This window comes from Marmota flaviventris, chromosome 11 (assembly GCF_047511675.1).
Source record: "Marmota flaviventris isolate mMarFla1 chromosome 11, mMarFla1.hap1, whole genome shotgun sequence".
Classification (NCBI taxonomy): domain Eukaryota; kingdom Metazoa; phylum Chordata; class Mammalia; order Rodentia; family Sciuridae; genus Marmota; species Marmota flaviventris.
In genome coordinates, this window is record NC_092508.1 from 39,038,381 (window position 1) to 39,054,835 (window position 16,455).

General features: G+C 33.9%; 1 protein-coding gene across 1 annotated transcript in view; it reads left to right on the forward strand.

The window, feature by feature from the left end:
- Dnah7 (dynein axonemal heavy chain 7) overlaps positions 1-16,455 on the forward strand; it is a 323,134-nt gene that overhangs the window by 34,574 nt on the left and 272,105 nt on the right. The window contains exon 9 of the mRNA XM_071619296.1: positions 1,962-2,087. Within this exon, the coding sequence (XP_071475397.1) occupies positions 1,962-2,087 (126 nt within the window). The remainder of the gene's footprint in view (positions 1-1,961; positions 2,088-16,455) is intronic.

Genomic DNA, 16,455 nt, shown 5'->3' on the forward strand with positions numbered 1-16,455 from the left:
ATGCTCTTCAGTGGATGAATGGATAAAAAAAAATGTGGCATATATACACAATGGAATATTACTCAACATTAAAAGAGAATAAAATCATGGCATTTGCAGGTAAATGATGGCATTGGAGAAGATAATGCTAAGTGAAGTTAGCCAATCCCCCCAAAACAAATGCCAAATGTTTTCTCTGATATAAGGAGGCTGACTCATAGTGGGGTAGGGAAGGGGAGCATGGGAGGAATAGATGAAGTCTAGATAGGGCAGGGGAGTAGGAAGGAAAGGGAGGGGGCAAGGATTAGCAAGGATGGTGGAATGTGATGGACATCATTATCCAAAGTACATGTATGAAGACATGAATTGGTGTCAACATACTTTGTATACAACCAGAGATATAAAAAATTGTGCTGTATATGTGTAATAATAATTGTAATGCATTCCACTGTCATTTATTTTTATAAAAAATCAATTAAAAACTCAAAAAATTAAAAAAGAAAATATACATATATAGAATGTCTTAATTTAGTACATGGATTAAATTATAGACCATATAATGGGAAAATTCACTTGCTGTATATTTTCCCTTAAAACTAATTGACATTTAGGAATAAATCTCTTAAATAGTTTGAAGAATGGGACTTATATAATTAAGAAGCAATTCAGTTTTACTTTCTTTTTTTTTTTAATTAAAAATGTTCCCCCAAAAAAAGAAAGAAAAGAAAAAGGAAAAAAAGAAGAAAACATCAAGTAGCCACTTATTTTCTATGGAGAACATCTGTTCTCCTGGGGAAAGACAAGAATTATCCTTCATAATTATATAGGAGGTATTGCAATCACACCTGAAAAGCTAAATTGATCTTACTATGGAGCAAAACAGGACAAACTGTTTAAAATCCGTGAGAATAAAACATTATAGTAAAAAATGGATATTGAAATATACAGAGGCTTGAAAATACTGTAAGATGAAAACACATTTAATATGCCTACCTATTGAACATCATAGCTTACCAACATAGTCTGCTGTGTTCCACAGTTTACCTTCCTCATTGCATGGCTAGCTGTAAGCTGCAGTGCCCTGCTACTGCCCAATATTATGAGAACTATTATCACTGTGGCATATTGCCAATCCTGGAAAAATTCAAAATTCAAAGTCCATTTTCTACTGAATGTGTATTGCTTTTGCACCATCATAAAGCTGAAAAATCCTAAGTCCAACTGTTGTAAGTTGGGAACCATCTGTATTCTGAAAGAAAAAGATGGCATATATTTAATATTTAAAGGATGATTATTTAAATCATTGAAGTTACAGAACAAATGGGTCTTCAGTTAAGAATGTTAAAGGATATCTGTGATTTGAAAATGTTCTTTACACGTTAACAGATGATAATGTTCAAGGGAATTTCCACAGGCAAGTTGGACTGTGTCCTTAAAATATTTTAAAAATAAAGGCAAAATCCAAATATTGTATACCCTAAAATTAACAGAGTTTTTTCACATATGAAAGATATCTGGCTACAAAGATATCATTGTAAGTTATTTGTAGACTCAATCAGATCAAGTATTTACAGACAAAAATTAATTTATGTGCTAAAGATTAAAATTTAGTTGGATAATCATTATTATAATGAAATTATACTAAGCCATATAGAGTATACCCTGTATATATTTTTAAAAATAATTTAATATTGTATTATTTATTAGGTGATATATTTTTATTAAAAGCAAATAATTATTGCTAAAAATTTGCATTTATTGTAAACATACTTCTTTTATTTCTTTATTCCTTTCTTCCTTTCTTTTTCTTTTCTTTTCTTTCTTCCTTTTTTTTTTTTTTTTTTTTTTTTTGCTGTGTTGGGGATTGAACCCAGGGTCTTATGAATATTAGGCAATCACTCTATCACTGAGCTATATTCTAGCCCAATACTTTCTCTTGATTATTAAAAATAAGTAATTAAATATTTTCTCTTTGTTTTCAGGATGGAAATTCTGCCAAAACCTTGGATAACATCTTTTTTAGCTGCAAGTAGTTATATTAGGGATCACTTGAATGCAATGAATCCCACGATGCTGGCTGTGCTAGATTTGTGGCACAGTACTTTTAAGTGAGTATTTATTTCTGGATTTATTGAGGTTTTTAAAAGAGAGATAAAAGTTATTTGTATCACATCTTTTTTAAAATATTTATTTTTTAGTTGTAGTTAGACACAATACCTTTATTTTATTTATTTTTATGTGGTGCTAAGGATCGAACCCAGGGCCTCCCATGTTCTAGGCTAGTGCTCTACTACTGAGCCACAACCCCAACCCTGTATCACATCTTAATTATTTCTATTATTAGTTTAACTGCAAATTAAAACATGAATTAAAAATACAAGGTAAATATTCAAAGTATTCAAACCTGGTTTTAAGTACACAGTATAGATATACATAGAGTGAGTATTGCCTTTTATTTCTAACCCAGTTCTGCCCTTCTTCCTCAGTTGAATACTGCAAGTACTTTAAGGATAATTAGAGATAAGAGGCTGAATTGTCATACTTTGTTTAAATTACACAGAACTTTAATCTTTACAGTCCTTTAACACATGTGGTAACCTGGTGACTATTGCCCAAGTGAGTGATGTGAGGTAAAGTCCAGGATGACTGCTGGGAATCATGGCCTGTCTCCCAGCTCTTGTTTTGGCTGTGTGACGCAGAGTGTTTGGCAGCTGAATGTGAAGCTTGGTTGGTAGTTGCTGGTGGAGAAAAAGAACTTGGCCTCTTAGGGTAAAGATAAGGGTTCAACATGCTATGCTGGACCTTTAGCTTCACTGTCCCTTGCATTTCAGTCCCCTTCCAAGGACCTGGGAAGCATTCTGGTAATATACTCACATGCATGTATATTTTTAAAATTTGCAAAAACAAATGTAGATTTATATTATTTTTCTTAAAAAGGACATCTCTTCAGGTTTTCCAAAACCTGTATCTGCCCCTACCCTTATGATAGATGAGATGGCACCCTAGTGTCCAAAGCTGGAGTACAAGGGTGGTCTGGCAAGCCTATCCTCACCACCCCAACCACAGGCCCTGCTTGCTTACATGTAACCTGCTCTCCAGAGTTTTCAGGGTTTTATTGCATAGGGGCACAATAAATGAGTATGTTATTCTGCCTCCTATAGAACAGCCAAGGGAAATAAACTTCCTTTAGAACTACACTAAGTATATGTGTGTTAACAGAAGCACAGGCGGTGTCCCTGGCCTTGGAAACCCTCTGTACATACCCTCTGTGGCCTGGCCAACTAACTTCTCTGAACTTCTAATATCAGATTCTATGGGCACATGAAGCACCTAACCCCCATTCCAGCTTGCCCAGCTATGTCTCTATCAGCACAGACTGGTTCTCCCTAGGCTTCAATTTTTCCATATATAAAATGATTGCTTGTTGAGTTCATGGTGTCTAAGGCCCCTTTCTTTTCTTACTCCATCTCTCTTTTCCTTTCTTCCTTTAACAAATTTTAAATTTAATTTCTTTTTTTTCATATTTTAAAGTGGTTTATTATAGTTGTATATAATAGTGGGATTCATTGTTAAATATTCATACATGCACACAATATAGCAATATGATTTGGCCAATATTATTCCCCAGTATTACTCCTCTCCCTTTTCCTCCTCCCTCCCCCGGGTTCCTTTTCTACTCTATTGATATCCTTTCAATTTTCATGTTTCCCTCCCCACCTTTCTTTTCCTTTTTTTCTTTAGCTCCTACATCTAAAAGAAAACACACAACCTTGACTTTGAATTTGGCTTATTTCACTTATATAATGTTCTCAAGTTCCATTCATATTCCTGCAAATTATATAACTTCATTATTCTTTATGGCTGAATAAAACTCCATTGTGTATATATGCCACATTTTCTTTAACCATTCACTTATTGGTGGGCACCCAGGCTAGTTCCATAGTTTGGCTATTGTGAATTGTGCTGTTAAAACATGGGTATGTATGTGTCACTATAGTATGCTGATTTTAATTCTTTAGGATAAATACCGAGGAATGGTATAGCTGGGTCATATGGTAGTTTCATTCCTAGTCTTTTGAGGAAGCTCCATAGGGATTTCCATAGTGGTTGTACTAATTTACAGTCTCTCCAATAGTGTAAAAGTGTTAATTTTTCTCCATATCTTCTCTAGTATTTATTGTTTGTACTTTTGATGGATGCCATTTTAACTGGAGTGAGATGAAATCTCAGTATAGTTTTGATTTGCATTTCTCTAATTGCTAATGATGAACATTTTTTTCATATATTTGTTGGCCAATTGTATTTTTTCTTTTGAGAAGTATCTGTTTAGTTCATTTGCCCATTTATTAATTGGATTATTTTTGTGTTAAGTGTTTTGTGTTCTTTATATATTCAGGATTTTAATTTTCTTTCAGAAGAGCAGTTAGCAAAGATTTCCTCCCATTCTGTAGGTTGTCTCATCACAATCTTAATTGTTTCCTTTGTGTGCAAAAACTTTTTAATTTGATGCCATCCCATTTATTAACTCTTGGCATTATTTCTTGAGCTTTAGGGGTCCTATAAAGAAAGTCATTGCCTGCACATATGCATTTTTTTTCTAGGAGTTTTATAGTTTCTGACCTAATTCTTAAGTCTTTATCCATTGTGAGTTGACTTTCAGCATTGCTTTTTTGGCTTAGAATTGTTTTGGCTATTATGGATCTTTTGTTTTTCCACATGCGTTTTAGGACATTTTCTGGTTCTGGGAAGAATATCATTGGTATTTTGATGGAGATTGCTTTGAATCTGTATATTGCTTTTGGTAGTATAGCCATTTTAACAATATTATTCTCCCTATGCATAAATATGGAAAGTCTTAAAATCTTCTTGTGTTTTCTTCAATTCTTCTTTTTTTATTTGTAGAGGTCTTTCATCTCTCTGGATAGATTTATTCCTAGAGTTGTTGTTTTTTTTTTTAGGCTATTGTGAATGGAATTGTTTTCATGATTTCTTTCTCACTAGATTCATTATTGGTTTATAAGAAAGGTATTGATTTTTGTATGCTGATTTTATAACCTGCATCTTTGCTGGATTTGTTTATTAGCTCTAGTAGCCTTCTGGTAGAGATTTTTGTATCTTCTAAGTACAGGATCATGTTATCTGCAAACAGTGATAATGTGACTTCATCCATTTTTTTTTGGTTTTATTCCTGTTATTGCCTTCTCTTCCCTCATTTCTCTGACTAGAATCTCTAGTACTATATTGAATAGGAGTGGTGAGAGTAGACATCTGTATCTTGTTTCAGATTCTATATTTGTGGCGAATTACATTTATTAATTTGTATATGTTAAACTATTCTTACATCCCCGAGATAAAAACAAACTTGGTCATTGTTATGGTGTAGATATTAGGTGTCCCCCCAAAAGCTCATGTGTGAGACAAGGCAAGAAAGTTTAGAAGTGAAATGAATGGGTTAAGAGAGTCTTAACTTAATCAGTATAAAAATCTCCTGATAGGGATTAACTGGGTGGTAACTGTAGGCAGATAGGGTGTTGCTAAAGGAGGTGGGTTCCTGGGAGGATGCCTTTGGAGTAAAATTTTGTCCTTGATGAGTGGAGTGAAACTTTCTGTCTGCTTCCTGGTGTGATGTCCTGAGCCACTTTCCTCCACCACACTCTTCCTGTATGATGCCAGGAGCAGTGGAGTCAGCCATCTATAGACGAAGACCTCTGAAACCATAATCCCCAAAATAAACTTTTTTCTTCCTCTCATTGTTCTTGTCAGGTCTTTGGGTGTGAACAGTAAAAAAGCTGAGTAAAACTCTCATGACATACAATCTTCTTAATACCTTGTTGAATACGATTTGTTAATATTTTATTAAGGGGTTTTGCATCTAGTTTCATCAGTGATATTAGTCTATAGTTATCTTTCCTTGATGTTTTCTTATCTGGTTTTGGTATGAGGGTAATACTGGCTTCATAGAATGAATTTACAAGTGTTCCATCCCTTTCTATTTTATGAAAGAATTTGAGGAACATTGGCAGTACATCTTCTTTAAAGGCCTGGTAAAATTCAGCTGAGAATCCATCTGGGCCTAGGCTTTTTGTTATTGTTGAAGGTTTTTTTTATTGTTTTATCTCATTGCTAGTTATTTGTTTGTTTTTTATGTCCTCTTTTTTAGCAGATCATATTTTTTCTAAGTTTTCCAATTTATCGGAATATAAGTTTTCAAAATAGTTCCTAATGATCCTCTGGATTTCTATAGTGTCTGTGGTGATTTCTCCTTTTTTATGATTAATTTTAATCTTCTTTTTCTTTTGGTTAGTTTGGCTAAGGTCTTATCAATCTTGTTTTTCTTTTCAAAGAAACAACTCTTTGTTTCACTGATCCATTGTATTGGGTTTTTTTTTTTTTTTTTTTTTTTGTTCTCAATTTCATTGATTTTGGCTTTTATCTCAATTATTTTATTCCTTTTACTGATTTTAGAATTGGTTTATTCTTGTTTATCAAGAATAAATTGGTTTATTTTTGTTTATCAACCAATAAACTTGCCTTTTGATGTAGCATTATATATTTTTATTTGGGATCTTTCTGATTTTCCCATGTAGACACTCATAGCTAAAAAAAGGTCTTTTAGAAAGACCTTTATAGTGTCCCCTGATTTCTTTGATCACTCATTCATCATTCAAAGTGTGTATTCAATCTATAATCTACATGTTTATGTAGTTATGTAGTTTTTGTAGGGTTTTTAGGTGTTGATTTCTACTTTAATTCCATTATGAGCAGATAAGATGAAGGAATTATATCAGGTTTTGTTTTTGCTAAAAGTTTCATTGTGACCTAAAATATGGTCTAGTTTGGAGAAAGTTTTCATGAGCAACTAAGAAGAAAGTGTTATTGTTGGATGAAATATTCCATAGATGTCATTTAAGTTCATTTGATTTATAATTTTTTTTAGGTCTAAAGAGTTTTACTAAGTTTATATCTGGCTAACCTCTTTATTGGTGAGAGATGTGTGATGAAATCAGCCAGCATTATTGTACTGGGGTTTATCTGAATGTTTAATTTGAGTAGTGTCTATTTCATATAATGAGGTGCACCAATGTTTGGGGCATAAATATTTACTATTGTTATGTTGTCTTGTTGAATTATTCCCTCTATCAGTATGAAGTGACCTTCTTTGTCTCTTCTGAATAATTTTGACTTGAAATCAGGTTTGTCAGATATGACAGTAGCTACTCCTGCTTATTTACAGTCTGCCTATTTATATCAATTTCCATCTTTAATTTTAAGCCTGTGGCCATCTTGTCTATAAGGTGAGTCTCTTGAAAACCACATATAGTTGGGTCTTGTTTTTTTAATTCATTCTGCCATCCTATGCCTTATAATTAGAGACTTGAGAATATTTATATTAAATGTTCTTATTAATTCCTACCATTTTGATTTTTTTCTAATATTTAATTTGGTCCTGTTTCCCATTTACTTAACTCATAAAATCATATTCATTCATTTGTGAACTTGTTTTTATTTGTTCCGTTTGAAGCATTTCTTGAATTTTTTTCCATAGTGCTAGCTTAGTAATTGTAAATTCTTTTTTTAAAAAACATTTTTTTGTAGTTATATATGAACAGAATGCCTTTATTTATTTTTATGTGGTGCTAAGGATTGAACCTAGTACCTTGCACATGCTAGGCAAGCGCTCTGCCACTAAAATACAACCCTGGCCCAGTAGTTGTAAATTCTTTTAATTTCTGTTTACATTGGAAGGTTTTTACTTATTCTTGGATTCTGAAGGATAGATTATCTGGATTTAGCAATCTTGGTTAATAGTTCATTTCTTTCAGGGCTTTTAACACATTATTCCAAGCCCCCCTGAATTTTAGAGTTTGTGCAGAGAAAACAGAAGTAATTCCAATTGGCTTGCCTCTAAATGTGACCTTCATTTTTTCTCTTGAGGCTTTTAAAATTCTACCCTTCTTCTGTATATCAGGTATTTCAATTATAACGTGTTTTGGAGAGGTTCTTTTTTGATCATGTCTGTTTGGTGTTCTGAATGCATCTTGTATCTGGATGTCTATCTCTTGTTTTCTAGGTTTGGAAAATTTTCTGTTATTATTTCCCTGAAGAGTATATATATGCTATTAGCCTTTATCTTACAACTCTCTCCAATTATAGTGATTCTTAAATTTGTAATCTTAATGTTGTCACAGAACTCTTGAATATTCTGACATTGGTTACTTATTTTCTGTTCAAGGCTGGCCACTGCCTTCCAGCTCTGAGATTCAGTCTTTGGCATTGTCTACTCTATTAGGGAGCCTTTCAATTGAACATTTTATTTGATTTATAATGTCTTTTTTTTCACAATATTTGTCTGGTTCTTTTTCAACATCTCTACCTCCTCATTGTGTTTCAAATTCATATCCTGTACTGTGTTCCTTAATTCACTCAGTTGTTTTTCTGTGTTCTGTTAGAATTCACTGATTATTTTATAATCATTATTTTGAATTCTTTACCTGATATTTCATCTACTTCAATATCTTTAAAGTCAGTTGCTGGTGAATTATGAATTTTAGGAGACATTTTGTTACCTTGTGTTTTCATATTTCTTATTTCCTATATTGAATTTTATTCAGCTGCTAGGATGGTTTTCTTTCCCACTCTTATGTGTGGGACCTTTTAGGGCACAGCCTTTTTGTTTTTATTTTTTACCAAAGTGTTCTAGAGTCATGTAGATTGAGACCCATTGTAGTTGTAGTCTCTACAGCCTTTGTGTTGATTTTGTCTGTTTTTGCTGTAGTAGTGGATATCCATGGGTGGGACTTGACAGCACACCCTAGCTATTCTTCCTTGGGGTCTGGTTGTCAGTTTGGGATTTTTATTTCTTCTATTCTTTGTATTAAAGTATTGCTGAAGTGTGACTGGTTATTTTGTGTGTGGATCAAGATGAGTTGTCTTTTGACTACATTTAGTTCAGCAGCAGTGTGTCTATCTTATTAACTTGTAGTATCCCTGTAGATTCTCAGTACCTCACAGAAAAGGGGGAAATGAAGAATAACAACAACCAAAGCAAACAGTACACAGCATTAAATAAGGATCCAGTGCCTACTGTGTCATTTACAACAACAATACTAATTACCACAAAAACAGGAACAGCGGAGTCAGCAATTGCCAACAGCAAGAACAATAAAGAGCTGTGAACTAGGTCTGATGTTAATTAGTAGTTGTCTACTGTGTCATCCACAGTACTAAAAACTGCAACCATGTGAATGGTGGGATATGGAGTTATACAAACCAAATAGTTAGAAAAGATGGTAAAAATTCAGTTCATTAAGTGAAAAGATAATGTGATATGAAGGTAAAAGAAAGTTTAGAATGTTCAAAACATGAAAGAGAATGCAGAAGAGATGTGGCAAGTAATAGCTATAAAGAAGGAGAAAAAGTAGAAAAAACAAAGTAAAGGGAGAGAGGAGAGAACAAGAGAAGTTGGCTGTACAAAGAAATAAGCAAGCAAAAACCAAACCAAATCAAAATAAACAGACCAAAATACTCAAACCCTCAAAAGACAAGGAAAATAACTGTTACCAAAAAAATTCTAAAAATAAGAAGATATGTACATGTATGTAAATGTTTGTTTATTTGTGTGTGTATGTGTATATATATATATATATATATATATATATATATATATATATAGAGAGAGAGAGAGAGAGAGAGAGAGAGAGAAAATACATATCATATATATTCTCCACAAACAAATCAGTGCAGCAAGAACACATACATGCCAAAATAAAAATGGAAAATAAATAGAAATAATGATTTTTTTTTAATATTTATTTTTTAGTTTTCGGTGGACACAACATCTTTATTTTATTTTTTATGTGGTGCTGAGGATCGAACCCAGCGCCCCGTGCATGCCAGGCGAGCGTGCTACCACTTGAGCCACACCCCCAGCCCCAGGAACAATGATTCTTAATGAAAAATTTTCTTCACTGAGGTGGTCAAAATTGTTGATAAATGGATGGTCACTTCTACTGCCAAGTTTCTTTCTTTCCTTTTCTTGGGCTATGTACTGGGAGACAGAGAGTGAGTGTTGGGGAAAAGATTAGGGATTGTTAACCCCTATCCCTTTTGTTTTGCTCACCAAGCTACCCACTGAATGACCTAAAGATGAAATTGGTGACACAACTCTCAGTTTTCCTACCCACCAGTATAAGATAGAATGAGAAGTACTGTAATTGGGATTTTTGTCTTGACAGACCAAATAGGTGCTCTCCCAGGAAGGGGCTGCTGCAAAATTCTAAGAGGGAAGTTCTAGTGGTTAGAACTTAGGTTTGATCAGTCCTTATGGACTTTGTTGGGTAGAATCCTTGTTGGAGAGATTAGAACATCATACCTCCAGGGTAAGACAGATGCTGTACCTGCTGGGATTCTGTATCTCAGGAGCCTTCCTAGAATTCTATTCCTGGGGCAGGACAGTCAATTCTCCACAGATCTCATACACTCTGTTGCCCAAGAATACTGTCTTCCCAGGTTTAGTCCCTATTCACTCTGCCTGATCAGTTAGTTTCCTCATCCTCTTCAGCTGGTCTTGTGAGCCACCAGAATCAAAGGGAGAGTGAGTTGCACTCCCCTTTGCATCTCTGACTTGAATACCCTTGGGCACAATCTTCTCTGTGTCCATTTACTCATCTGCTGGGTACACTGTAGGTCAAGATAGGTGCTTTCTAGGACAGTATGGCAATGTTTGCTACAATTTGAGCTTCTACAGCAAGTTGTGGCATAGCCTCCTCAAGACGGCTCCTGGCTCTCCAGGAGTTATGAGAAACATAACTTTTCAAACACCAGTTCTCTGTGGAGCCTCTGGATCAGCTAAGTTCAGGCTGCTTTTCTAATCTAACAGGATTTTTTTAAATCACAAATTTATCTGCTGTGTGTCTCTGTTTGTATTACTTTCCCCTCTGCAGTGAACCAGCACTTCTGTTGCCGCTAATTGGCTCCAATCTACTCTTTCATGTTTTTGTTCAGTTCACCCAAATTTCTGAGTCTCTGAGACTCTTCCTGTTTGATATTGAGTTTCAGTGAATTCCTTCTTTCATCCATCTTATTGAGAATTAGTGCTCTTGCTGCTTGAATCCTTAGGCATGGAGCAACTGAAAGCATAGCCTTCTAATTCATCATCTTCATCTCCCTAATTTTCTTGTACAGATGCATATGTAATTTTATATAAATATATAAATGTAATCATACAATCTTCTTAAGTACAGTCTTTCTTTATTTTGCTTGATTCTTATCTGCCTTTCTTTTCCTTAGCTTGCCTTTCTTTCTATGAACCCAACCAAAAGATGCATGATATCAGTTAAGTGGATATTTTCAATGTTTTATGCTCATATAACTACATGCATTTGAATTACCACATACATATACATAGATACCTAGCAGAAATATACAAACATGTACCACTGTATTTTGCAGAAATCCCTATGACTAGACTGGTATAGATGCAGTTTATTCAAAGACATACAATTTTTCATAGTATAAATGAATCATCATTTTTCTCATCTTTACCCCCTTCAAAGATAATTCATTTTGCTTTTAGTTTCTCCTATTATGACCAATGCATTAGGAAACAGCCTTGTGTGCATGTTCTTATTTATTGGTACTTTTTCTTTCCATGGGATAGATTTCTGAAGGTGGGATTGATTGCTGGATCAATGCATTTTTGTGTTTTCATTTTAGTAGATGTTGCTAATTCTTTCTAGGAATATTTGATACTTTACATTTGTGTCAATAGGAAAGGGAAATTTCTTTCTCCAAAACACTAGCTATGTGTACCATAGTATTTGTTTAATCAATCAATTTGTTTTTCATTGTTATTTCTGTTTGCATTTGTTGGGCTACTAGGGAATTTGAGCAATTTTTTGTATTTTTTTTGGGTTATTTGTATATTTTTGATTGTGAATTTCCTGTTTATATCTTTTTTCTATTTTCCTCTTGAGTTCTTTGTCTTTTCTTATCAATTTATGACCTCTTAGTATACTAGAGGCTTTAATTTCGTGCCTGTTACCTGAAACAAATAAAATTACTACTAAAACTCAGATGTAAAATATATACATTGACTGTTATGTAGAATTTTTAAAATTTAACTTTATTGGTACATTATAATTATACATAATTGTCATAATCATTATGCCATTTTCATACATGCACAGAACATATTTTGATCAATCTTATTCCTCTGTACCTTCCTTTTCACTGCCCTCCTCACCCCCATGCCCGTGATCCCCTTGCTTTAATCTACTGGTCTCCCTTCTATCATCATTATTATTTTAATTAGTGAATTATAACTATATATAAATACAGGATTCATTATGGCATACTCATATATGGATATAGCAAAAGTTGGCAGATTTCATCCCCAGTATTTCTTCATGTTCTCCCTTTATTCCTTCCTCTCTACCCCTTGTTTGACTCTATTGGTCTCTTCTATTTTTGTGGGATTCGTTTTGTAAAATTCCTTTTACGATGAACATTTTTCCCCATATTTGTTGACCATTTGTATTTCTTTTTTAATTGATTTTATTTTTTTAAATACATGACAGCGGAATGCATTACAATTCTTAATACACATATAGGGCACAATTTTTCATATCTTTGTATATAAAGTATGTTCACGCCAATTCATGTCTTCATACATGTACTTTTTTGTTTTTTAAATTTTTTTGCATTACAATTCTTATTACACATATATACCACAATTTTTCATATATCTGTTTGTATATAAAGTATGTTGACACCCAATTCGAGTCTTCATACATGTACTTTGGATAATGATGTCCATCACATTCCACCATCCTTGCTAATATTCTGCCTCCTTCCTTTCCCTCCCACCCTTCTTCTCTATCTAGAATTCATCTAATCCTCCCATGCTCCCCTTCCCTACCCCTCTCTGAGTCAGCCTCCTTATATCAGATAAAACATTTGGCATTTGTTTTATTGGGACTGGCTAACTTCACTTAGCATTATCTTCACCAGTGCCATCCATTTACCTGCAAATGCCATGATTTTATTTTCTTTTAATGCTAAGTAAAATTCCATTGTGTATATAGGAGACATTTTTTTAATCCATTCATCTACTAAAGGGCACCTAGGTTAGCTCCACAATTTAGCTATTGTGAATTGTGCTGCTATAAACATTGATGTGGCTGTGTCCCTGTTTTTAAAGTCTTTTGGGTATAGTCTGAGGAGAGGGATAGCTGGGTCAAATGGTGGTTCCATTCCCAGGTTTCCAAGGAATTTCCATACTGCTTTCCATATTGGATGCACCAATTTGCAGTTGTATTTCTTCTTTTGAAAAATTTATGTTAAGATCATATTCCATTTGTTGGATTATTTATATTTGGTGTTAAGTTTTTTGAATTCTTTATATATGCTGAATATTAATTCTCTGTTAGAAGAGTAACTGACAAAATTTTTCTCCCATTCTGTAGGTTTTAGTTGGTAGAAGGCTCATTATCATAAAATTTTTAAAAAGACATAAACATTTTCTTTATGCCAACTAAGGTCAAGCTAATGCATAGTGAATAATATTCTTTTATCTGATCCTTTCTGTTGTTTTAAACCAACAGTTTAAACTATTATTACAGTGCTGTATTTTTTTTCCCTGAGAAAATAGAAACAGTGTCCGGTAGTATTTATTTTTTTTTTGCATCTTCTTAATAATAGAGCTACCTGAAAAAAATAGGAAATATTATCCCCAGAGATTTCATGGGAAATTGTACTGTAAAACCTTTCAATCTCAAAACATTACAGATGGAGCTTATGCCTAGAGTTCTTTCTCAAATCAAATACTAAGGAACTAAGGAAATTTCTTCTCATGGCTATGAGGCAAAGTAAATTCCAGAGCTCCTTCTGAGCAGCTACTTCTTATTTGGTACTGTTCTACTACACACATCAGTAGCCTGATTTACAGCTACAGTTTTAAAATATAATAATGTTCAAATAGTTGACCAAGAAGATTGTGCTGTTGCATTGTTTTGTTAAGTTTATTGCATATAATGGAAAATACAAATAAATAGTAACTTAAATACTTTATCATGTATTTTATCAGGTAGAAGAAGCTTAAAAGATATACAGTCAATCCTTGCTGGATATAATATCTATTAGGGTCCTAGGCCCTGAGATTTTCCTTCTCTTTCATGACATCCATTTTCAAGGGTTCAAGTACTTGCTGCTAGTGCTCCTCATTTTATAAAGCAGTAAGGAAGCAAAATATATACAGCTTGCTCTAATGGCATCAGAATCCTTGAAGGGAGTCTTCATAGAAGTTCCACATAGCACATTGCTTAAATTTCACTGGCCAGAGTTCAGGCAAGTTCTGCAAGGTTGGGAATATTGTACTACATTTTCAAAATATTTTATTTAAAATACACATAATGAGAGAAAATTTTTGTCATCTATTCTTCCAATGGAGAATTAATATGCATATTTTATACAACAACAAAAAGCTCAACCCCCCCAAAACAAATAACCCATTAAATAAGTGGGCAAATGAATGAAACAGACACTCTCAAAAAAAAGTAGAAGTGGCCAACATGTATAAATATATAAAATGTTCAATATTTGCATTTATATAGAAATATAAAAATGTTCAACATTGTTGGCCATTAAGGAAATGCAAATCAAAACTACATTGTGATTCCATCTCACATCAGTCAATGGCAATAATCAAGAATACAAATAGCAATGAATGCTGTTGAGAATGTAAGGGAAAAAGGAACTCGTATACACAGTTGGTAGGAATGTAAATTAGTACAGTCACTGTGGAACTCAGTATAGATGTTCCTCAATAAACTACAAATTGAACTACCATATGACCCATTTGTACCACTTCTTGATATTTATCCAAAAGAATTAAAGTTAGCATATTTTAGAGATGTATGTATAATCATTGTTTATCTCAGCACAATTCACAGTAGCCATGTATGGAATCAGCCCACATATCTGCCAATAGGAAAATGGATGAATAAAATGTTTATCCATCTACCAACCTACCTACCTACCTATCTATCTATCATGGGTTTTATTCAGCCATAAAAAAGAACAAGATTATGTCATTTGTTAGGAAAAATGGATGAATCTGAAGACCATCATATTAAGTGAAATAAATAAGATTCAGAAAAACAAGTTTCATATGTTTTCTCTCAAATAGGGAAAGATAAAAAAATAAAAGATGTCATGAAAGTAGAAGAGAGAGTGTTGAGGTACAGAAAGGACAGAAGTTGGAGGCAGAAGGAGAAGATAAGGGGTGGTAATGGGGAGTAAAACTAATCAAATTATGTTATGCACATGTACCAATATGCCACAATGAAACTCACCATTCTGTGTAATTAATATGCATCAATTAAAAAATCAATGAAAACATTAAATAGTGCAATTGTCTAGAATAACACACTAGAAAGTTTCTCTGGCAATGGTTCCCTGTTTATGCCTAATGTATTGTCAATGTCCTGTACTAACTGCATCTTAATTTGAGATGAATTTGTAGCTTGTGAGAGAAAGTTTGCAATATGTTTTGTTTACTAATCAGTATTTTAGTCTTTACATAAAATTTAAGTGTGATTTTTTTTTGAGTTAGTGTTTTAATAACTTGTCCAGGCTGGCCTCACTCAAATTCATTATCCTTCTTTCTTAGCCTCCTTTGTAGCTAGGATTATAGGCACATACCAGCATGCCCAGCTTAAATGTGGTGACTTTTTTTTTTTCCAGCTTTTGTTTCTGTTTTTGATACTGGATAAAACCCAGGACCTCATTCATGCTTGACAAGCACTCTACCACTGAGGGACATCCCCAGACATTTTCTAATTTTTATTTTGAGTCTGGAACTCCCTAAATTGCCCAGATTGGCCTTGAACTTGTAATTCTCCTGCCTTTTTCTTCTGAGTAACTGGAATTATGTGCCACTATGCTGAGAGCCACAGCCGAGTCGGAATGAAGCATGGCATTTTGCCAGAAGGGAGTGGTTGAGAGGTGATGCCAGCGAGCCATTGAGATGATGATGGTTAAGTTAAGCTGTGTATTCAGTTGTATATAGACCCCTGCTGTCCGCCTTGGGCTGCCCGCTACTTTGGAGTTCAGTTGGTTGATGGTGGAGGGAGTTCCGGTTGGTGTGTGGTGTCCCTGGAAAGGTCGCGTGGGTGGCGTTCTTGGGAGTTCGGAAATAAAGTTTGTTCCTGCTTGAGTGGCTCATGATTTGTGCCCAGCCAGACTGCAGCACCACTATGCTTGGCAAAGGTGATGTTTCTAATAGTGTGTTTAGTATCTTCCAGAGAACATAAAAATTACTCACTCATATGGAAATGAAACAGCAATCAAGGGAAGAGCTCTGGATGAATAACACAATGATACTAATAGCTAATATTGTTCTTTCATTTTGTTTAATAGGCCAGAGAAAAATTTTAAATGAGTAAACTATGTACATAATGAAGATACATATCATTG